Here is a 22,563-nt window from a genome sequence, read left to right on the forward strand (position 1 = left end):
TGCAGCATGTTTCACTGTTGTTCTTGAGCACAAATAAGGCTATATGGTTGCTTTACTTAGAAAGCAACTAAAGAGATGCTTAGTATACTATGGCACTGGTTTCTGTGGGCTTCATTAGGCTAAGAAGAGAGTGGGATAATTCGTAAGCGAAACCAACTTCAGAACGAGTAAGAATTCCGCCAAATGAAAATTCCTTAAGCAAACTCGCTCTTCTGTCCTGGTTTTCTGCAGCCCAACTTGACCGATTTTCTAAACTTGCAGCTGTAAGGATTCTTGTATGTGACCAAGATTAGATTTCCCAGCTTAAAATTGGTCACGGATATTCTAGCGATTGGTTTCCAGACAGTAGCTTGGATCCAGACTTTGCTCCCATCAGCAAGCTCATCCCCTGCATGGAGTTCTCCTTGGGGAGACTTGGGGAAAGTGGGAGAGAGGCAGGGCTGGCCCACCCATACAGCAAGGTGAGGTGACTGCCTCAAGTGGCAAGATCCACAGGGGTAGACCCGGCCTCCAAGGAATGCATTGCCCACTGCTGTGGCTGCAGCAGCAACACATAGAGCATACTCCTTGGACGCTGGATCTGACACCTCCTCAGCAGCCCCCACCCCAATGCCTTCTCTACAGTGGCCTCTTGGCGAATAGGAGGTGCAGCTGGTCTCCTCCCACCCTCGTTCCTTGTTCCCATGCACTTCACTCATCTCTTGTTCCTTGGCAGGGGAGAAGCACCATTTTGTGCTTCGCCTCAGGTGCCAAAATGTCCTGGGCCGGCCCTGGAGAGAGGGCTGTAGTTGATTATTCTTTCTGCCTGCACCGAAAAGAGTAGGGGCTGCAGGGCAAATCAGCAAAATGGTCTTCCCCTCTCTTTCACTGGATCAAATCATCTAAAAAGATTTGAATTTAACCCGTATATGTTTATTCTGACTTACCCCTCGTATTACAAAGACATGGAGATGGGAAAGTACTGCTTCTCTGTGCTATCATTTACACACCTAGATCCATATGTGCAATTGTTACCTTGGATTTTAAAAGCAATAATCTCATAGCTCTGGTTTATATACACAGGCACCATTCCAACAGATATTAAGTAGGCCTGGTATGTGGCCCAATGCAATTTTGTTCCCCTAACCAGTTGTAGTCTTGCATAAACTCAACTCTGTTCCACTCAGAGGCAGTAACTGCCACTGTGATGTTCTAAACTTCAAAGTTAAAAAAAAGAAGACGATAACTAAGGTCTATATATTACATTAAAGAGAGAAACAGCTCTTTTCAACGATCCTATGAACTGATACAAGGCAATTTTTAAAAGTACATAATAAGGAGGTGGGAGAAACCAAGAAAAGAAAGTCATTTGTTTACTCCATGTTAAAGATAAAGAATGAGAAAACACCACTCAACACAACTGACACTTGGCAAGCTAAGTCTTCATCGTTAAAATGTCCTTTATTCTGCTTCTTTTAAAAACTAAATCATAAACCACAAGGGAAAATTAATCTACTTGATCAAGATGTGTGGCTGCCTGTCTGGCATCAAGAACACACTGCTGAGCTACAGAGATTTCACTTCATATCGATATAAATGCTAAATGACTTCAAGCTTAGGAGGAAGTATTGCCTTGAGTTTAAGGCACAGGACCAGGAGTCAGCTGTCGTCTCATTTCATACTTTACCTGGGAGGGCAGACAAGCCACTCATCTTTTCAGCATTTAACCACAACTTTGTAGTAAAAGACACACAGGCACCTTCTCTGTACCAGCTGGTAGGCTGGTCTATATTCATACCCCAAATGTGCTTACCTAGCTGGCACAGTGCCAAAGCTCTCATTTTACTACAGAGCTTTGTTACTACATTTCTGAACATTTTGGGGAAAGGCTACAATGGGACAGCATTACCCACTCGCACAGAGGAAAGAACAATTCCTCCTGGGAGAGCCACTGACTTACATGACCCCGGTATACATGGCAGAAAAGTAAAATGGCATGGATGTTGTAAACTCATCAGCAAGGCTGGTGCGTTGCATGATAACACAATGCGCATTTAGAAAAGTGTTTTTGGAAACTCAGTCAAGTTTAATTTAAAAGCTTAAAAAAAAAATCTGCCAAAGGGGTGGGTGTTCCACAGGATTTCATGGAAGTAGCTGGTATATTTAATCTGCTCGAAAGCTCATTCTAAGCCACTCATTCGCAGAATACCAAAACTATAATGTGCCTGTTCTCCAAGAGATGCCTATGCCCCATATCAGACAAGCCATGACGTCAATGATGCGCTTCCTCTGTTTAATGCAAGGCATGTTCTTAAGCACCTCGCCAAAATGGGACTTTGTAAAATAGAGATCATATGTCTCTGGGATGTGGCAAGGCTGTATTCATAAATGTTTGCAAAGTACGCTCAGGTCCTCTGGTAATAGACACTAGAGAAATATTATTATCATTATTAAAGCCTTGAGATACATCAAGGCTTTATAGTTCACTCAAAAGCCTACACCTAAGACAAGGTGATGTGGATAAGGAAGAAAATGTAAAAAAATAAAAAATAAAATAAACATGGAGGCAGTTCATATCCAGATAGTTAAATAAAGGTTCTTCTCAAACTGGTAGGGTGCTCACATGCCAATACCAAGAACAGTTCTGACTACAATCCTGTGCCCAGTAACTCAGATTGATGAGTTAATCTGACTGGGCAAAAAACTGCAGCCTTAATTTTTTTAATGGGGCTGACTAGTAAATGGGGCTCAATCTTTCCCCAAAGCCAGAGCTGAGGCCAAACCATGTGAAAAAAAGGAGAGAACAGAGCATCTGCAGAGTGCATTCTCCTAACCACTGCATGGATAACTCTGTCCAACATGCATGGATAGCTCTGCCTCCCAGGTGCTGAGTGCAGCACCCACACAGACCAGGGGGAGGAAAGTTGACATAACCCACAAGAGTTCCATCATTCTGACCACAAGGCCAGGATGCTCTGGATCTGGATTTGGGAATTTGTTCTTGGTTCTGGGCCAGAAAGACAGAATAGGTATGTTGCTGGTGAACTGCCCACAAAGCTGCTTCATTGAGCTAATGGTGAAGGCAAATTAATAAATACCCCTTAGGGACATTGTATGAACACCTTAACATAAGATAAATGCTGGTGTCCATTTCACCTTGTTTGCAGGCAAGCAAATCACTTCCTATCTTTTGCAAACACTTCGAAATAGAGAGGTATGTATCTGTCACCCATTATGGCAGACGGCTGGTTCTCCTCCACTGCAGCTCCTTCTGGTGTCACAGCCAACAGAAGTGCAACTGATGTCCCCCCTTGGAGCCATGCCTTTTCTGCAATTGTACCCTATATATGGAATCATTTTCCTCCTGAACGTAGGCAGGCAGGCACCATCTTTTATTCTTTTTCGGCATCTCTTTAAACCACACTTATTTAACCAGGACTCTGAAGATGTGCAATTCCACTTTTTGTTCTTACTCCCCCCCCCCCCCCCGCCTACTGCAGCTGAATTTTAGCCTGTATACTGTTGTGCTTTTTAATAGTTTATCATTTTTATCTTGCTTATTTTTAATATGAACACCACCGGGAGACTTCAGTAAAAAGGTGGTATATAAAAACATATCAAATAAATGCATTTTTTAAATGCATAGTTTGTTCAGTTAGGCACTTTTGTAATCTGAAAGCGGCGGGTGGGGGGGGGGGAGTCTTTATCTTGCCAACAGCTTAAATGTCATACAACCAAAGAGAGGGCAAGAGACCTAATTTTGCTGAAGAGAACACAAATCTGATACGGTCTCTTGCAAAAGGCCTTTTCAAGTCTTTCAGAAGAAATTTGCTAAATGGACCCCTTTGACAACTCTTTGCCATCAAAACAAATAATATGGGGGAGTTACCTTGGGCAGGCTGTCTTGCATTGGTTCTTCTTAGCAGCTTTCCTGCTTGCTTTACTGAGGAACAAAATATATTTAGATATTGTGACAACTCTACTCATGTGATGCTAATATAGAAAAATGGTACAAATGTGTTTTTTCTCTAACGTTCCAGGAAATTTTTCAATTAAAGAAAATACTGGATTGAATTCATAGTTCCTCAAGCAGAGTTCTACTCCCAGAATAGGGCACTCCCAGATCTCTGCTCTCCCTTTCCCCTGCAAACCTTTGTACATCGGAAAAATCAGAAGAAAACAATCACCTCCCTTTTTCTCACACACACTTCTGTAGACAAAAGTTCTGCTAAATCTTTTTGGACATGGCTAGCAGCAGAGTGCAATCCTAAACACACTTACCAGGGAGCAAGTCCCATTGAATACAGTTTTTTCTGAGTAAGACACACTAGATTGTTAGGCCAAAAGTAAAACTAATGATATCCCTCAATACCTTCATTGAACAACAGGCTCAGGACACAACACTGTAGCACCTAACTTCTCACCCAAGTTGATGAGGAACCATTAGTGGGAAGTCTTTTGGTTTAGTCAGTCAACCAGCTACAAATCCACCTAACACTTACCTCGCTCAGCCCACATTTTAGCAGCTTCTCTGCAATGTTATTATGCGGGACTTTGTCAAAAGCCTTACTGAAATCAAGATGCGCTACGTCCACAGCATTCCCCTGATCCACCAAGCTTGTAATGCCATCAAAAAAAAAGAAATGAAATTGGTCCAGCATTACATGTTTTTGAGAAGCCCACACTGGGTCTTAGTAATCATAGCATCCTTTTCTAAGTGTTCACAGGCTGATTACTTAATTATCAGTTCTAGGCCAAGCAAAACACTCAAAGAGGATGTGAAACAGGCTGAAGGGCAAGGGCATGGTGTTGGGAGAGTCATGAGGGCCAGACAGAGGCTTGGAGGGCCACATTTGGCACTTGGGCCTGAGGCTCCCTACTCCTACTTATAGTAACTTGGATATAGAGACCCGTAATATAAATTCACTTGAGTTATACCAAGAGTGATCAGTAGTGTTACCACTTATCAATTATTTGTTTGCTTAATTATGTTGCTTAATATGAAGTACTTAATAGGGAAACTAATCTGTATTTCTGCAATACGTAATATTTCTAGGACACCTAGGCATGCTCATGTAAAACAAAGATTAAATATGTGAAAGGATGCATATTAATTATTTCACAAAAAAAGGAAATTATGAAAAGTCCTTCTTACTTAGCTTTCTGGTTTTGCTCACTTCGCCTTTCAAGTTACCAGCGGACTCTGAAACACCGATAATATTTTCAAGCTCTCTGGTGCCCTCTAAAGCCTGAAAAAAATTAATTTTTTTAAAAAAGCTAAGTCTTAATGCTGAATCTTCTAACAAAACAGAACTCTTAAAACCTTCCACTCTTTCTGCATCATTAGTTTAAATGGCTGAAAAAAATTCTATATTACTAACATTTGATATTAGAAATGGAATGCTTCTGAATGCACAGTACGATCAACAGGTGTGAAGTTGGAAGCCTTGTCGCATCCCTACAATCTGAGCACCTTATCGCTGAAGGACACCATCAGGCTGCCACTTTGCCTTTTCAGACTGTTTGTTTGCCTGAATCCCGGTCAGTTCCCCTAGTTTACCCCAACTACTCTGTATCCAGCCATGCCTTTCAATCAAAGGAAGTGTTGCCCTGACTTTGGCTTCTAGCCTGGACCACAGAATCCATCCCACTCTACCACCTCTGCTTTCTTTCCAGCCCTTAGGACACGACCCCACCAGGATTCAGGTACAGAGTGGCGGGCAAAACAGGTGCCCTTAGGATACTCATAGGTGTGACCTCGTGGGGCAAATAGCAGCTGAAGAGGGGCAGTTTAAACCAGGAAAAAGATATAAGGGAAAGTGTTAACACGCTTTAAAAAAAAACAACAACTGTGGGAGATGCATGATCAAACTCCAGAATCACACCTAATTTTATCCTCACAGTGGAATCAGAAAACCAACTATCTTGCTGGGTACGGGGTCGAGACTGACCTGAGAGAACAACAGTAGCTAATAAAAATATAGGTATTGTCAGATGTGGGCAAACTTTTTGGCCCAGTAGGCCAATTAGTTATCTGTCCCGTGGGCTAACCTCTACCCACCTGTCAAAGTCTCTTGCATAACACTTTCCAAGTGCCCATCTGCCAGCCGGTTGTTGGATGCCTGGGGACTGCAGCGCAAGGGCTTTCTACAGAGATAAGCTGCACAACCATGTTGTCAGCTGCACAGATGATCCAGCTGCATCTCTACCTACCTTGCACATGATGTCACATATGAAAAGTAGGCTAGGGAAAACAGCCTTGCAAGTCAAATTTGATCGGTGGACCAGAAGCTCCCCACCCCTGCTCTATAATGAAGATTGCAACAATTGAGAAGAAAGAAAGAAAGAAAGAAAGAAAGAAAGAAAGAAAGAAAGAAAGAAAGAATCAAGGATCAAGATGGGGGACAACAGACCTGTAAATTGGTTAGGTTTTGTCTGATTTTCATAAATCTGCCCAGAGATTCTTCAACTTCAGATTGCAGCATTAATAGTCTTAAGGAAAGAGGGAAACAAGGAATTATTTAAATTGAGGGCATAATTTCTGAAACAAGAACAAAAATGAATAAAAACCAAGTAACACTGATATAGCTTTGCCGGCAACATCCCTCCCCTGGCTGTGAAATACTGTAACTTGTTAGTATATAACAGGTAAATAAGTCTAGGGTTTATCGTACATCACCCACTAGCAAAATGCACACATTTCTAGCATGTATAATTATACTAATTTCCCATCATTATCTTACCTCCTCCCTAAACTCCAGCATAGAGAGTCAGTTCCACCCACTTCCCATGGATAGTGCAAAGAAACCTATCAATACTCCTGCACAAGATTCCAGCCCAGCCCAGTCCTACCCATGGGACTCTTTAGGACAGGGTTTCCCAAACCTAGGCCTTTGGACTACAACTCCCATCATCTCTAGCTAGCAGTACCAATGGTCAAGGACGATGGGGATTGTAGTCCAAAAACGGCTGGTGCACAAGTTTGGGAAGCCCTGCTTTAGGAGACAGTAAAAAGCAGATCAGGAATGGAAGTGGGGGAGAGAAGTGGAAAAACCAGTAGGATCATCCACAAGGCTAGAGAGTGCACCAGAAGCACAAGATTGCATGAATGAATAAAGCAAAAGGATTAAGGCTGCTTAACTGGCAATGTAACTTTTTCTCTTATAGAACAGATTTTAATTGGAGTGACATAAGCCTGAAAGAACTGAAGCAGTGCCGTAGTACCAGGCAGCTCATTGAATAGACAGACAAATTGTATAGAATAAATTCTGGGAAAGCTGGCTGCCATTTCTAAAATATTGTCAGGAAAATAATTAACTCCCACAAAAACAAATTCAAGTAGGTTTTGATTTTTTTTAGAAGAATTTTTGTGATTTTATGTTAATCTGCATTTACCTGTGTAACGTTGTGATAGAAAACAAACATTTCTTAGGGTTTTTTAAAACTCAGTTTTGTTGATAATTAATAATTGCAAAAAGACTAAATAAAAATTACTCCCCAATATTGCTACAGCAGAAACGGCTTTCCTAGAGGCTCTGTTGCAATTAAATTTGTGCCTCTCTATGCTTGGTTTAAACTATAGAATTAGGTAACATTACTTTTCGTAGTCTTCCATTTCAGGATGCCCCCTTCTGGGTGATCTGATTAGCAAGTTACTACGTTTCTCTCTGTTTCCTAGGAATAAGACAGTCAAGAAATAAGAATTAACACACTATAACCATCCTGTAGTTGAAGACAAAAATCAAAACAGTATTAAGATTTACCATCTTCTGCACGAAAGATAAACATGAACTATTTTCTCTATTCCCCCCCCCTTTTCATTACAAATGCACCATAACCTGACATTTAATTAATTACAGCTTTTCCATTATAAACATCTTATGTTAAAAAGGAAAGCTACAAATACAAAAATAGAAATGGTAAAGTTAATACTACTACTAACAGATTTAAGAGGTTAGAAAATTCCCAAAATTCACTTCACTCCATAGAAATGTAAGATTGTTGGCAAATGCAAGATATTATGTATTATTAATTTGGATGCTAGGTATATAAAAATACATGAAAGAACATGCTCAATAACCACTATAATTTCCATTTGAAATTATTTCTTTACTAACCAAAGTTATATAGCAGCCCCATAAGATCAAACTCACAAAAGACACAGAACAATTGAAAACACTACTCTGAAGGATCCTACGTAGTAACATGAGAATGGTGCAAGGGGCTGCAAGAGAAAAGAGTGAGGAGCAGAAAATGCCATCCTTGCCCAGTACGCTAATGGGGGCCTGCAATAGATCCCAGCGCTCCCTGCAAACAGAATGAGCCCTTCCATTTGCAGAGGGTTAGTTGCTATGCAGTGCAATTTGCCTTAATATTGTTCTCTGTACATCTCAATGTTCAACAAGAATATATATATATATATATATATATATATGAATGAGTGAGATTTTACTGGATTTTTTATTCGATCTCATTGTGAAGGTTCAAGAATAGGGGACAGACCAAAACAAAGAATGTGAATGAAAAAGCCCTTAGGGATATGGGGAGAGATGTGCGTGTGTATGTGTTTCAGGTCAAAATACCTATTCATTTACATTTAGTGTAATAACAAGTGCAACTTGTATAATTGCACTTATATATATATCAACAATAAAGCAGTGTTAACACTGTTGCATGATATAAAGAAAACATTAAATATATAAGAGACAACTCAGAATTCTACGTCCTTACCACCATTTTGTAGCTTGGTGAAACTAGAAAAGGAAAGCTATTCCTACTTTACTGAATAATTATCCATCTAAATGTCAGCTGCGGACACGTGATCTCTCTTTTTATGTGCAAAAGGACTGTTCCCTTATGCCCATATTTAATTACAATATGGAAATATAGCACACACTCACCTTTGCCTTTGACATCCCGGCACACAGGCGTTTTACTCCTTCAGGCATTTCCCCCTTTTTTTGTCAGAAATGGCATGTGAAAAAAATCCAACAGATTTTTTTTTCCTGTTTCACTTTCTCCCTCCCTCCCTCACACATAAACACAGAATCACATATGAACAGGGAAAGCAAAACTCATATAATATCATCAATAAAAGATTGGCTTGGGAAGTGGGGAGAGAACAGCATTTGGAGTTTTCAAGTTGTATGTACACTTCACTACTTTAAAATGTCAGTCAGTTTTCAGTTAACAGGGCAGAATCAGCAGAGCAAAGATGTTATTTCACAAATGGTCATATTGTGTTTTTTCTCCTACAAGCAACTGGCTGCTTTGTGTAAAATGGCTGCATTTTGCAAAACGGCCTGTGATATGCAATCAAATACAGATAGCGTCTCACTAAAAGTATCTAAATAATATGGATTCCTAAACCAGGTCCTCTGCTTCCTCTTCTTCACCTCAACAGTAACTCCTTTCTTGTATTATTCTGTGAAATTAAATCACAATGCATTTCTCATCTCATGCTAAAACAACAACACCCAAATTATTTGAGTATACCTAGAAGACTGTTAGGTTTTCAAGTACTGGCAAAATATGTTTGGTTCCGAAGGACAGGGAGCAGAGAGTAAGGCTAAATGGACACTTCTCTCAGCAAAGGGATATAAAGTTAAACTGTGGAATTAACTAGCGCAAGTAGTAACACCCACCAATTTCAAAAAAGGTTCCAAAACAGATGGAAGATAAGGTTATCAATGGCTACATACTCCCTCTATGATCCCAGGCCCCATGCCTCTTAATACAAGTTGCTGGAAAACAACAATGCAAATCAGATATTGTCCTGCTTTTGGCATCTGGTTGGTCACTGTGGGAAAAGGATGCTGGACAAAACAGGCCACTGGTCTGATCCACTAGGACTCTTCTTATTTTCTTATGAGATAAGTGTTTTTAATTTTTTTAAATTATGCCTTGTTGAACACCAAGATGCATGGAGAACAATATTAAGGCAAACTGCACTCGATAGCCACTAGCCATCTGCAAATGGAAGGATGCCTTCTGTTGACAGAGAGAGGCGGGATCCAGTAAAGATTCCCAAGTGGAGGATCCTTCAGGACAGATTTTCCACAAACAAAAGTGGAGGGGAGAAGAGGGAACCATACTATTCCCCTTCTGCTTGTAGAAGTGCTTCATTAGTGGAACGGATGCTCCCTCCTATGATGACTTAGTTGAGGTATAAACCTTTGTGCTACCTTGTACTGCAAATGTTCACTGTAAAGAACTTGCATAAGCCTGAAAAAGATTGTGCATGTATGATGTTGTAGACTGACGGTAAAAGGTTAGAAGATTTGCACAAGATCAGACACACAGACAAATTAATGCAGGGTTCGTTCAGCATTATTAAAATATGATTAGCCATCATTACAGGGCTCAGTGTTAGAGCATATAATTTGAATGCAGAAGGTCCCAGGTTCAATCCTCACCATTTCTTATCAGGGCTGGGTGGGATCCCTGCCTGAAACCTTGGAGATCTGCTGCCAGTCAGTGTAGTCACCACTGAGCTAGGGGGACCGATGGTCAGACTCCACACAAGGCAGCACCCTCAGTCCATTGTACAGGGCAGGTAAGACCTTCTTTACTTTCCCCAATACAGATGTCAAACCTGTTAAATGTTATCATAGCAAGTTTCAAAGGGCAGGGAACTAGTAACAGCACAAACTCGCTGGATTAACAAACTCTGCCCACTCTACACAGTGAGAAATTTGGTTCCATTAAATTCAATGCCTGATTCCAGTTGTGTAGCTGGGGGGGGGGTGTCACACTGGGCCAGTACGTTTCCAAGCACAATTCAAAGTGTTGGTGCTGACCTTTAAAGCCCTAAACGGCCTCGGTCCAGTATACCTAAAGGAGCATCTCCACCCCATCGTTCAATGTGGACACTGATGTCCAGCGCTGAGGGCCTTCTGGCGGTTCCCTCACTGTGAGAAGTGAAGTTACAAGGAACCAGGCAGAGGGCCTTCTCAGTAGTGGCACCCGCCCTGTGGAACGCCTTCCCATCAGATGTCAAAGAAATAAACAACTATCTGATGTTTAGAAGGCTTCTGAAGGCAGCCCTGCTTAGGGAAGTTTTTAATGAATGATGTTTTAAGGTATTTTTAATCGTTTGTTGGAAGCCGCCCAGAGTGTCTGGGGAAACCCAGCCAGATGGGCAGAGTATAAATAATAAATTATAATTATTATTATTATATGGGCAGCACTTACCTTGGGGGCGGCATGCCAGAGCCCAAGATGACGCCCAAGTCCAGGTGCCCCAGAGCACAGTGTGATGCTCCCCAAAGCACCGCAGCCCAGGGCTGTGCTCACAGGGTGTTGACTGCTGCATTTCCCCCAGCCGCCACAGGGCGGCTGAGAAGGACGCAACTGGCATGAGCTGGTCCCACCAGCAGCACTGAGCCCGCAGCGCACCTGAGCCATTGTGTCTCTACTGGGAGTGGCTCGGGCACCTGCAGGCACTATGTCGTCCAAAAAAGCAGTGTGGGGCCAGCCTCTGCCCCCCACCTGCCCCTCAGCCGACCTCCAGCTGGGGGGGAGGCAGCGGGCAGACTCTGTGCAGGCTCTGCGCTGCTTGAAAAAGCAACACAGGCCCACAGGGCGCCCAAACGGAACACGGCAGCTCAGGAACTGGGACTCTGGCAGCACGCCCCGCCCTGCCAACAGCTTGCCATGCCCCCTATGCGCAGAACGCACATGCTGCCCCAGGCGCCCAAGTGGCTAGCTATGCCACTGCTTGATTCTCCTCAGTGAGCAAAAGTAAGCAAAACTAGTCAGAGGAGAATTGTTGAAGAGGTCTGTGAAGGCTGCAGAAAAGCTGGACTTTACCATAAAGATCCAAATTCATATTCGTGGGTGGGTGGGTGGAAGGAATCAGAATTACCGAACAAGACATAAATTACTAAATCAAGAATTTGACTTGGTCAATAACCAGAAAAATTCTGCAGTAAGTAGGAGAGAATGTTCAACTAACCATTTGATAGACCATTTCCATGCTCTTGTACATTATTGCTCCTGGGAGTTGAAAAAGGACTGATTGGGCACGTTCCTGTTGTTGGTGAATAAGACTTGAGATTCTTCTTACTCCTTGGCAATGGTGTTGCAGACACCTAAAGAATAATAAATAATGGTAACAAAACAACCTGTACAGGATTATTATGCAGTGTAAAGCACATTCATGTTTTCCTTTTCAACCTTGACAATATCCAATTCTGCCTTTATATTTCTAGTCAAGGCAGGCTATAGAATTCTCCTATAACAGATGTGGGGAATCATGCCTCTCGGTGCATTTTTAGGTATCCCACACACTTTAACACTTCAAAGCTCAAGTTCCTAGAAGAACTATGTTTCTAGTCCTTGTGCTGGTAACATGAGTCTCATGTTTAGTCCTTTATGCAAACAAAAAAGAATCAAATGATTTTCAAGCCCACCCATCTATTCCAAGGGACTAACACAAGATGTTAACTTTTTGTTTAACAATTCCTGATGAAGGAAAATAGCTACAACACTCAGGGCCATCTATCACATTAGTGGAAAGAACAATCAAATTAAATGAGCAAACTACCTCTCATGTTCCAAATGAAATGGTCTTTTAGAAAGGTGACTCTGAAAGGTGAAGCTATATAAATAGCACAAAACTTGCCTTATAGCAGGGATGAGAGAACTATGGCCTTCCATATGTTGCTGAACTCCAACTCCCATCAGCCTAAGTGCAAATGGCCAATAATTAAATAAGTTGTGAGCCAAGAACATCTGGAAGACCACAGGTTCCACATCCTTGCCCTACAGTAAAATACTGTTGCTCCTTAATACTCCGGAACTATGACTGTAAATGCTCGGCGATTCCTAATTTTGAGAGCGGGTGGCGCTGTGGTCTAAACCACCGAGTCCCTTGGGCTTGCTGATCAGAAGGTTGCTGGTTTGAATCCACGTGACGGGGTGAGTTCCTGTTGCTCTGTCCCAGCTCCTGCCAAACTAGCAGTTCGAAAGCATGCCAGTGCAAGTAGGTAAATAGGTACCGCTGTGGCGGAAAGGTAAACAGTGTTTCCATGTGCTCTGGCTTCCACCACAGTGTTCTCTTGAGCCAGAAGCGGTTTAATAATGCTGGCCACATGACCCAGAAAGCTGTCTGTGGACAAACGCCGGCTCCCTCGGCCTGAAGCAAGATGAGTGCCGCACTTCATAGTCGCCTTTGACTGAACTTAACCATCCAAGGCTCCTTGATCTTTACATGTTTTGTATAAATACTAGGTTTGGTGTGAAAATATTAGTGGATTAGCCTACCAATCCTCAATTTATGACACAGCAGCCTCGTATTTAAACCACTAGCCTAGAAGTAATAGGCAGGAAGAAACTGCATGTAGACAAGTGAGCAGGTGAAAAAAGGATGAAGAGCTTCATCACTCCCTCTGCACTGAGCACAGATGCCAAGTGGACTGCCAGAGAAGGAAATCCCCTCTTTCATGACTAGTACAGGGCTACTGCAAGAAGGGAAGAGCTTGCCTTCCTTCCTCTGCCAACCCCCAGCAGACTAATAAACTTTTTTCTTTTTTTCTGCAAACTAATGACTTCTGTGGTCTCATGTATAAGGCTGCAATATAGCCATATTCTGCTGAATAGCTTGTGGCCTATTTGGGTGACTCCATAGATGTAGGCCTAATGTAAACATCACCCATGCACTGGATCCCACGTCACATCAGCAAAATCTGAATGAAAGAATCACTTGGGAACTAGCCACTTTAAGCCCTATGAGTCACCAAAGGGGTGCAGCATTGGGATGGCTCTTCCCAAATGACCCGCTCATCAAAATAATCCCTGCCAACAGTATGGCATGAGATGCAGAAAATGTGCTACACCTGGAGTAAGTTAAAAATATATATTTTAGTATTTTGCAGACTGATAGATTGGTGTTATTTATAACCCGATTCTAGGACAAATCTTCCAAAGCAAACTTGAGTTAAAAGAAATATACTATTAGCAACAAGACAATCAGGTAAAACACTAAAAATACACCGATCAGACAGCTGTAAAATCACAAGTTCAGGTATACTGGAGTACTGTTTGCACAGGACTATGGAGTTGGAGTACCTGGGAGCCTTCCCATGGAAGCTTGCCTGAAGCCATCTTTGGGCTCTTTTCAACATCAGGTACTTATGTAGTGTGGACCCTTCAATTTTAAGCCTGTGTCTTCATTTGGGGTGTGTGTGTGTGTGTGTGTGTGTGTGTGTGTGTACACTGAGTTTTGATTTTGTAATATTTTTTACTTTATGGTTTTATGTTGTATTTAAATTGTTGTTAGGGATTTTACTTATTTATTGTAACCCAGCCCAAGAAGTTTATTGTTATGTGGCAGCATACAGTTGCCATAGGTAAATAAACCAAAGGAATAATTAAGGTGCAATCCTACACTCATTTGCTTGGAAGGAGACCTCAATGAACCAAGTAGGACTGTCTTCTGAGTAAACACGCAGAGTTAGGAAAAGTAAAGAGTGACAATTAACATTTCTCAGTGCAGGAAAGACTAACGTATGGCTCTCTAGATGTTATTGGCTTCCAACTCCCTTCACTTTTGACCCCTGGCTATGCTGACTGGGGCTTATGGGAGTTGTAGTCCAACAACATCTGGAGAGCTGCAGAATAGCCACCTTTGTTTCAATTGGAAATGACTGATAGTAAACTCCTATGCGTGTTTCTGATACATATAATAAACCATTTTCTCCCTTTCCTCTTTCCTTTTCACATAACTATTTCAATTATTTTAAAACTCTGGATAAGGATACACCATTTATACTAACAATAATAATAATTCTGCTACATAGACAGCTTTAGAAATTAATTCCATCACTGAATTTTGGAAAACCTGAAACCTCAAGCTTTCAATGAAGAAATTTTGACACTAGAAACTTTCTAAATAGTTAATCTCAACATAGACATTTCCCCCCTTTTAATTTGCATTTCAGAAGGAAAAATAGCTTTAGGGTGGAACAGAATCATTTCAAGCTGGACTGCTCGCCTCCAAAAATGCTACTCCAACCAAGGAAGCAGATGCAAAATTACAGTCACAGCTGTATTCAGAGCACAACAAGGTGGGTAATGGAAAACTAAATTGCTAATTAAATTGCTAATGATTTTTGTTAGTGCCCCTGCTGTATTTTGTCACCTTTGTTTAAATACAAAAAGTACACAGAAGATTTCTAACACTGCCAAGTTTCCAATTTTGCTAAGTACCACTGAGACCTCTGAAGACTACCATCTATAAAGAAACTGTTGGTATGTAGAAACAAAACAGGAGGCTCATTTTATTTACCAAACATTTAGGTATACATTTCCCCCCACCAATTTTGCCTCCTTAAAGGCTACCTGCCCAATGAACTCCACTGCATTATTGTTCATAGCAACGCCCACAGTTGGTATTGGAAGATAATAAACTGGCATATGTCGTGACATGATGGCACTGGAAAAACGGAATGGCCACATTTTATCAGAGAGAGAGATGGGGTGGGGGTGGGGGACAGCACCAGTACAATTTTATTTTTATTGTGATAACTGTAGGGGAAATTTATTGCAGTGTTAGTACTTTATCGTTTCATTATGTTAGATTAGCTGAGAGAGGTAATTATATTCTCAACATAAAAATGTCTTTAATGTTTTCATTTCAATTTTGCAGTTTATAATATGCAGATTACGGCATTATCATAATCCCATATTGTTATATGTACAGAGAGATGGCACTGCATTTGGTTCACAAATTACGGAACTAATTTCTAATAAATGATTTCACAAAGGTCCCTAACTCATTTGAGAGAGGCGTGTACATAATAAAAAAACAACCACTGCAGTCTCCTCAGTTATAGCCAATTGCTTCATGTAGGCAAAGTCCGAATATTATATAAGAATAGTTTTTCTCCCAAAGACGTCTGGCAGTCAATTCTTTTCCATATTCAGGAATGCTTTACTGCAGATTGCCAAGTAATTTATGATAGTCTCACTGAACTGCTGATCATTTATGTATATCCTAGAAAATAATTTAATCGTAGTGTGAGCCACACACACACACACACACACACACACTTACTTTTCCCATGGCAAGGCTTTCCAACTTCAGAGCTTTCTTAGCACTAGAAAACAAAGAGGGGGAGCAAGTTTTATCATATTTCAAAAGCAAAGTTTATATTGATAACCTTATCAGTGATTATTAGACCACATATAGCATTTTTTACACTAGTAAAACTAACCTCATACATGGCATATAGTTTTTGAATACGCTTTGAAAATTTGATCCTATCCTGATTGCCCCCCCCAACCTGTCCACTCTCCCAATGTCACACTACCAAAAAAATAACAACAAAAACAATTGCTTTTTATATAAAACTGATAAAGAATGAGATTATACGGACGTGCATAACAACTTACCTTCTGTGTAGGTGTTGCAATTATTTTGCTGTTCACAGAAATAATGTACTAGGCATTTAACCACCAGTACATTCAAGGTGAAAAAAGTAGTTCTTCTCATCATTTTAGCTCTTAACATGATTCAATGCTACTAGACTTTGACTTAACTAGGGAACAGATGCTCTATGTCTTTACAGGTCCCTAAACCATACGAAACTATTTTCTCGTGTTCTTCACTATACTGATTCAGGAACACGCCAAGCTTTCTCTGTAAAATCTGTTCTGCTGAACTGGATGCCCAGCTGTTAATGGCAACACTAGGAATGGAAAGCTGAATATTTATAATACTTTACATCGTACAGCTGTCTTCTAAAGAGCAGTCATCAAAATTTTATTGAATGCAGACTAAATACTCAAAGGAAGGAAAGGTCAACATAAATTAAGACTATTTTTTCCCAGAGACAACTCCAACTTTTAAAGTACATTCTTAAATCTTAAACAACAGTTAAAGGCCTTTTTACATAAAGCAACTAAAAACCCTTAAAATCATCCAATAAAAGCTTCAGAAGATTATTTTAGATTAAACAAGGTTTGCAGAAACATTTCATTTCAGAATAGAAAGGCGCAGGCACCATATTAGGAATAGGGCATTTTGATTTAGTAACCAAGATCTCAATGCTAAAAATGCTCATAAGGTTTAACAAAGCCCAGATTCTGCAAGCATAAATGGCTTGGCATTCCAGCAGGGCCACAGTCTGAAATGATTTCACTCAAAGCATTTTTGTAACCTTGTCATTCTTCAAGGTGAACCATAGAAAGAAAGTTTAAAAGCATATTTGAAACATGACTGTACTATGCTAGTTCCAGTTTAACATCTTATGTTGAAAATAGATCACTGAAAAACATTTTTGTCTTAAAAAGCAGACTAACTATACTGTGCAAGATTTACATTTTTTTATATTAAAAAGCCATCCAAATTCTTGCCAAGGGATAGTCAAAGCTGAAACAGTTTGACAAAAATTCTTAACATCATGTTTCTTTTTAAATATAGTGCCTCATATTGCTTAAGGAATGTAGACTCCATTACATCTTCCACCCCAGTGGCAGCAGAGAAACATTTTATACGCTAATACATTCACTCTGCAAAGGTGCTCTAGGGGACCATGTATTTGCATGCTATACTAAGGCATGCTATGATGGAAGTTTTTATGACGGACTTCAGAGGAAGCTGGAAGCCAAAGTACAGCTGAATCTGGACTCAAGGTAGCTTTATGATTAGGATAAATGAAAAACTACATGAAAATCACATTAAATTATAGCAACCTGGAAAAAAAAGACTTGACAAAAAAAAGTGGCAGAATGGTCAAGCACTATGCTATTTAAAATCTTCCAGTGACTTTGGCTGGTAGTAGTTATAGGCCTGGTTTGGACATCACACAATGCATGGGGCTCCTGGAGAGGAGATTACAGCCATTTTACTGCTGTGCCATGCTGGGCTAAACCATGGTTTGGTTTAGCATGTAGGCTCATGATTTAGCTCTCTGCAGATTAACCATGAGCGATAATCAAAATTTGTCCTGTGGTTCATAGCTTAGGGTTTGTCTGGGAAAGCTGAACCACAAGCTTGGGTTGGACAACCTGCAAGTAAAACAGTGACTTTGCACAGCAGCTAAACAATGGGGGGTGGGGGTGGGCAAAGCAGCAGGAACTCAGCAAAAAGGATGGGGACAAAACTAGAATTAGTAGGCACTACCTGCCATTAGCTCTGGCTCCACCTACTGGTGGCCTCCTTGCCTTCCACCCTACAAGTCCACACAGGCACCAACTACCACTGTGCGCAACATAAATGCTTGCCTCCCCAATGAACTAATAGTAATAGAGGCAGGTAGGAGCACTAGTGCCAATTTAAAGGGCAGGAAATTCATTCAAGGCTCCCCTATGAAAAAAAGTCATATGAGAAGAATTTGTTTATTTCACATCACTGTTTATACCTCATAGGATTTAAGTATCAGAAAATAAATTATATTTAAGATGGACTAGTCTGTCATTTAAACTAATTCAAACTAGACTGCCACAGTTTAACAAAGGAAATGCATGAAAATGTGAATTCTAGTCATCATTGACTCTGGGTTGGACAGAGACTAACAATGCATCCTATGCATATCTAGGCATGAATCAGCCCTACTGAGTTCAATGAGATGTATTCACAAATAAACACAGTATATGTATAGGACTGCATACAAAGTTGTTTAACTTAGGAGTCCAGGAAGAGCAACAGCTAAATGCTTCTGTTTACCAGGTCCACGGAACGGTATGGCGGGTGGACCCTTTGGGGAAATGTCTTCGTCCTTCCATCCCATCTATCCATTCATAAGTTATAAGCCTATACTATACCCTGAAGAGGTTATGACCAACTTTTCTATCAACAGTAATCTCCACGATTGTACTCAAAAGATAGCATGCCTTAAATGTCTATTGACCCCTCCATATGCACTATTCCACCAATTCCTATCATCTTAAGGTGGCTTGCTTCAGAGGAACATACGCAGCTGCCTTATTCTGATTCACTGGAGACAATGGAAGGGCAGATAATAAAGGTATACAATGCCACCCCTGCCCCAATAATCAGGAACAGTTAGGATGTAGCCTACCTCACACAAGATATGCACAACTGTATCTGTCCAGTTAGAAACATAGAATTGTAGAGTTGGAAGGGACGCTCAGGGTCATCTAGTACAACCCGCTGCAATGCAGGAATCCTGTCCACAGCTGTCCCTGGGTGGGCCTGAACACATTTAGGTATAGCTTCAATGAACACTAATACACAACAAAATATAAAGTTTGGGGGTTGTACTTGGAAAATAGATGGAACAGCAGGATTTTTATTACATTCTCTTAATTCTGTATTTTCAAACACTTGTGTTTAATGTATTGGGCAATGCTGCAGACCTAAACCCACTTAAGGATAAGTCTCATTAAACTCAAAGCACAATCCTAACCACATCTAGTCTGAAGTCAGTCAGACTGTATTCAATGGGGCTAACTCCCAGGAAAGTGAGATCAGGACTGTGTCCTTAGTGGGATTTACAACTGAGCAAACATACTTAAAATGGCTTTGTGCCTGGAAGGCATATCTTTTCACCTATTCTGTAGCAAGCAATCCCACACACTGTAGGGTCTGACTAAGCTTTGTATTGGTAAGCAGAAAACACTCTACATATGCTCAGAGCAGGGGCCCTGCATCCTGTTTCACCACTTGAGGAGAAATGGGAAGTGATGCCTTGCCCTGCCACTGCTGTCACTCCCACACCACCTACCTGCTCCTGCCATCGCCACCCGTTCTGCTGCGAGCTTTGTCACATCTGTCACTGATAGAGAAGTGGCACCACCATCGGCGCCAACTCTGGGCAAGATCTCGCCAATTTGGGGCGAGATGGACATGATCTTGCCCCCAATCGGCACCAATGGTGGCGATAGGGCACCAGGGTGTGTGTTCTGTCACCTGAGGCAGTGGCTTCACCCTGCCTAATGACAGGGCTGGCTCTGGCACATCTGCCATCCCTGTTTATTCCTAAGGTTCCTTTCCATGGGTCCTTTTTATTGAGCATTCACAATGAGATGGCAGTTTGTGGGGGCAGCAGTCCCACTGCTTCATTCCCAACCTGTGCGTATCCCACAGTAAACAACCAGCAGCTGAAACCACACAGCTTTTCACACCACAACGGTTCCTGCTTATATTTCGGTCCTGATTTTGATGTGCTCAGAGACATCAAAAGGGATATATATTACGGTAGCCTAATTGGAGAAGCACCACAAAAGAAACCGAAGCACTACTAACGTACTACCACTGCGTCAAGAACTTGTTGGAATAGTAGACTAGGACCCGTGCAAGGAAGCCCTCAGCCTTGAATAATCAAATAATATATTACAGTGGTACCTCGGGTTAAGTACTTAATTCGCTCCGGAGGTCCATTCTTAACCTGAAACTGTTCTTAACCTGAAGCACCACTTTAGCTAATGGGGCCTCCTGCTGCCGCTGTGCCGCCGGAGCACGATTTCTGTTCTCATCCTGAAGCGAAGTTCTTAACCCGAGGTACTATTTCTGAGTTAGCGGAGTCTGTAACCTGAAGTATATGTAACCTGAAGCGTATGTAACCCAAGGTACCACTGTATTTATACCCCGGCCATAGCTGTCAACTTTTCCCTTTTCTTGAGAGGAATCCTAAGGGAATTTCCCTTTAAAAAAGCGAAACGTTGACAGCTATGTACCCCGCCCACTCTGGGCAGTTCCCAACAGAATATTAATAATAAGAAGAAAAAGCGACAAAACATCAAACATTTAAAACTTCCCTAAACCGGTACTGTATACAAAAACCTGCATAGGGCTAAACTCTAGTTCTCTCCAGTTGAAATGAAATGCACATAAGGAAGGGAAGGGGTGTGTGTTGAGGGGGATGAAATGCCCCGTGGGCCCACCAGGTCCTGCCCGTCTATCCAGCTACCCCTCACCCCGACTCACGGCATGTCCGGCGCCCGACGCGCTTCTTCGCCTTCCCCGCCCTCGACGCCGAAACTGAGATTCCCGCCGTGCAGCTCTCAAAGCGCTCCGGGTAGAAACACGGCCAGTCTGCGGGGAAGAAGAAAGCGGGCCCTGGAAGCTCCTTGTCTCGGCCCGGCCTGGCAAAGGCAGACGCGGGTTACTAGGCGACGGCGACAAAGAAGGCAGGGCCGCAAAAAAACGCCCAAGGCCAGGTCGGACTTTCTTCTCATTTGCTTCTCGTCTCATCGTCCTTTATATTCTCTCTCTCTGCGCCCCCCCCCAACAACCTCCGCCCCTCTCATTATCGCCACGGTTATAACGGCTGTTCTCACAAGCGTGTCAAAGACTTGCAAAAGCGAAGTGGCTGCAAGTCACGGAATTCGGATTTAAGATCCGGGTTGGTCCAAATAAAGAGTCACAGTCAAGTAGTTTGCCGCTTTTGGGGGGCAAACTGGGAGTGCGTGCATTTTCATATGTTCTCAGGTAAAATGTTATTTTTGGGGGGGGGGGGGTAGCTGGGAAGCTATTCCTCTGCAGAGATGAGGAAAAGGCTTTTTCTGCTGGTGCCTAGATGCACTTATGCAGATCACAGCCCAAGCCCTGACTTCGACATTGGGTTTTGGAGCTCCATCTGGCAAAGTTTAAAGACCTGTTGTCGTCGTCGTCGTTATTATCAGGGCTTCCCCCCCCCCCAGAGGGAACTCACAGGAACTCAGTTCCGGCGCCTCTCAGGTGAGCGCCATTGCTATCCTAAGAGAAGAAGGGAAGTGTTCCTGGTGAGCTCCTGCACCTCTTTTTCTATTTTAAAAAAAATAGCACTAGTGATAATTAATTAATTACATTTATGTACCACCCCTCATCACAAGATATTAGGGCACTTCACATGACCCCCCCCCCAAAAAAAAGTACCATAAAATGTTGTGACATCTTTTATTATGGTAGGAGTTGGAGATTCAGTATGTCATCCTCCCAAACCACGCATTACTTGTCAATGTAGGGACTGGTCTGCATGGTAGAATAAGGAATTGTCTGTGCAGTTGACAGTGTCTCGTCTGATTTAAACCCTGTTCCCTGTCTTTCCCACCCCGGTGTCCTGTGTGTTGACTTCCTGTGTACATGAAACTCGGTGCAGTCGTGTATGTATAACTTGTACACTGGAGGCTGGAGGTAGGGATAGAAGGCTTGATCCACCTTAGCTGCATTGACTCTATGCAGATTTTTAACATATCCACAGAGGATTTTGAATGCAGTTGTGTGCTTACTTGTGTGCTTACAGTTGTGTGCTTAATTATCTGAAAATAAATCACATAGAATTTTGGGGCTTACTTCTGACTCAACATGGATTGGTCTGTAAGGGCCTTTTGAAAGAATGTGGCTTCACATGCGTGTAGCCAAGGGGGGGGGGACAGCTGCCCCCCAAATCAATAAAAATACATAGCATCCTGCCCCCCCCCAACAAAAGGCCTGCCCCACTAACAAAAGCCTTCCGCCTAACAATATCCCGGCTACGCCCATGGCTTTTACAGAGGGAGTGTACTGCTGAGAATAATCCAAACACTTTGTCTTCAGGACTTCTGTAATATAGTATCACACAAATGAGTTGTGTTAGCAGGGAAAACTTCTTCCTTCAGTAAGTATTGGGAGAGTTCTTCTTAGGCAGCCAGTTTTCC

At 41.9% G+C, this 22,563-nt stretch overlaps 2 protein-coding genes across 4 annotated transcripts in view; one reads left to right on the forward strand and one right to left on the reverse strand.

Moving 5' to 3' along the window:
* Window positions 1–22,563, reverse strand: part of ITGB3BP (integrin subunit beta 3 binding protein) — a 90,387-nt gene that overhangs the window by 12,469 nt on the left and 55,355 nt on the right. The window contains 6 exon segments of the mRNA XM_081915892.1: window positions 3,869–3,922; window positions 5,135–5,228; window positions 6,393–6,471; window positions 7,578–7,653; window positions 11,936–12,071; window positions 16,037–16,079. Of these exon segments, the coding sequence (XP_081772018.1) occupies window positions 3,869–3,922; window positions 5,135–5,228; window positions 6,393–6,471; window positions 7,578–7,653; window positions 11,936–12,071; window positions 16,037–16,079 (482 nt within the window).
* The window catches only part of EFCAB7 (EF-hand calcium binding domain 7), a 60,707-nt gene continuing 59,028 nt past the window's right edge, over window positions 20,885–22,563 (forward strand). The window contains exon 1 of one of the 3 annotated variants that reach the window (XM_081915785.1): window positions 20,885–21,105. The gene's annotated coding sequence lies outside the window, so the exon portion shown is untranslated. The remainder of the gene's footprint in view (window positions 21,106–22,563) is intronic. The other 2 variants (XM_081915787.1, XM_081915786.1) reach the window with 2 other exon arrangements.

The sequence above is a fragment of the Podarcis melisellensis genome (genome assembly GCF_964234715.1).
Source record: "Podarcis melisellensis genome assembly, chromosome: 6".
NCBI classification, from domain to species: Eukaryota; Metazoa; Chordata; class Lepidosauria; order Squamata; family Lacertidae; genus Podarcis; species Podarcis melisellensis.